Source organism: Eurypyga helias, unplaced genomic scaffold, assembly GCF_000690775.1.
Source record: "Eurypyga helias isolate BGI_N326 unplaced genomic scaffold, ASM69077v1 scaffold3534, whole genome shotgun sequence".
Taxonomy (NCBI): domain Eukaryota; kingdom Metazoa; phylum Chordata; class Aves; order Eurypygiformes; family Eurypygidae; genus Eurypyga; species Eurypyga helias.
This window is the reverse complement of record NW_010248112.1, coordinates 57,937-59,663: the sequence shown is the minus strand read 5'-3', so window position 1 is coordinate 59,663 and position 1,727 is coordinate 57,937. Positions and strand designations below refer to the sequence as shown.

The 1,727-nt window shown below is 49.9% G+C and overlaps 1 protein-coding gene across 1 annotated transcript in view; it reads right to left on the bottom strand.

Annotated features, from left to right (window-relative positions):
* Positions 1 to 264: 264 nt before the first annotated feature.
* LOC104509112 (discoidin domain-containing receptor 2-like) overlaps positions 265 to 1,727 on the bottom strand; it is a 31,789-nt gene continuing 30,326 nt past the window's right edge. The window contains exon 16 of the mRNA XM_010150946.1: positions 265 to 686. Within this exon, the coding sequence (XP_010149248.1) occupies positions 546 to 686 (141 nt within the window). The 3' untranslated portion in view covers positions 265 to 545. The remainder of the gene's footprint in view (positions 687 to 1,727) is intronic.

The window sequence follows — 1,727 nt, the reverse complement described above, 5'->3', positions numbered from 1 at the left end:
GAAGGGTTGCTAAATCCCGCTCCGTCCGTCTGCTCTCAAGTCTGTTAAACCATTCCCTGGCTCCAGACAGTTCCAGTCGCTCGCTCTACCTACTGCCCGCAGCAAGGGCGGACAGAAACACTCGCTCATGTGCACAAGACTTCCACTGGATTTCATGGAACAGTTTTAGAAGACCGGAGTCTGTCCGTTCTTGAGTGGCAGAGCTCTCGCCGACGGGTTCTGTCTCGCCCAGGAGAGCTCCAAGTCCCCCAAAGTTTCACTCATTCGTTCTGCCCAAAGGTGTACGAGTGTCTGAAAACCCCTCTCACAGTATTCCCAGGAAATGATTCAGAAGAGGAGATGATTTTTTTTTTCCCAACCAAATGAGATCCTCTGGTCCTGTGTGTCAGACCATGGCCAATGGAACGAGCAGCTGCCATGGACGTTGCAACTTAAATACGGAACAGTCAAGGGAGGAGAGCAAGGTGGCCTGACCGTCCTTCCCGTGAGGTACAGGCAAAGAGACACCAAAGTCACTCTGCTGTCAAGTTTGGCTCTTTCTGGAGTCAAATGTTTGATTCCATTTGTTCTAGCAGAAAGTGGTGAATCATGTCAAAAGTGGGACGATCTTTTATATCCCTGCTCCAACACTTCAGCATCAGGTCAAACACAGGGTTAGGACACAGAGGAGTCTGGGAGAGATAGATCTGCAAGGAAGAAAGACACAGCTCTCTCAGTGGGCTTCTCAAACAAACTGCACCTCTACTACATTAAACCCAAAGACAGTTCTCCATTACAAGACAGGGCCATCATGCAACGTTTGAATGCAGCAAACACCAATCTGGCAGCGAAGTCCGGATGGGGCTCCGGCGCCACCGCCGACACTTGGCCAACTTGGTGGATGAGCTGGTGACACCACAGTCCTTTGTCCCCCAGGCAACATGAATGCTTCCGAGATTGGTCTTCCAAGTGACAGCAACACACAAACCAAACCCAAATTTACCACAATAAAATCCAAATACTTTCACTCACCGTAGACAACCCATGAGGCTTTCTAAGCACCGTGACAGCTTGTTAGCAGAGACAGAAAAAACACCTTTTAGAGCTTATCTGAAGCACAGCTTGGCAAAATTTATTTTTTCCCCCCTCTCATTTCAATACACATCTCTTAGGCTCTTTGCTAAATCATTAGTATCCAGGAGACAGTGAATAAAACCTCCCGTTATTTTATTCCCCTTCACTTGTTTGGTGCTAAAGCTGAATTTTGGGAGAACAGCAAACCACTGGCACTGCACTTTGTGGGTACAGTGACCCTCAGCAGCGAGGGGCTGGAGTGTCCTGCTCTAGGAGCATCACCACGGCTATCTACTGAAGGCAGCAGCAGCGGGGTGCAGAGTCCTGCCTGGCGGTTAGCGAAAGAGGGCGGAGGGATACAGAAAATCCGTTCAGCAGCTAGAGATGGCCAAAGGCTTCTCGGCATACACGGAGATACTACAGAGAGTATCTAGCCCCAGGCACTAACAACTCCTTCCCCACCTCAGTCAGTGCTTCTTTCAGAGAAAATGCTAGTGGGAGCACGATCTGACAACAAAAAAAGAGCACAAGGATGGTGTAGAAGAGCCCGGAAACGCGGAGGAGGACAGTGCCTCAAGGGCACACACTGAACAGGAGTGGCTCATAAGGAAGAAGCACTGGACAGGGCCAAGAGATTCTTCCAGCAGGACTCCCCGAGAGGAAAGCTGGTGCAA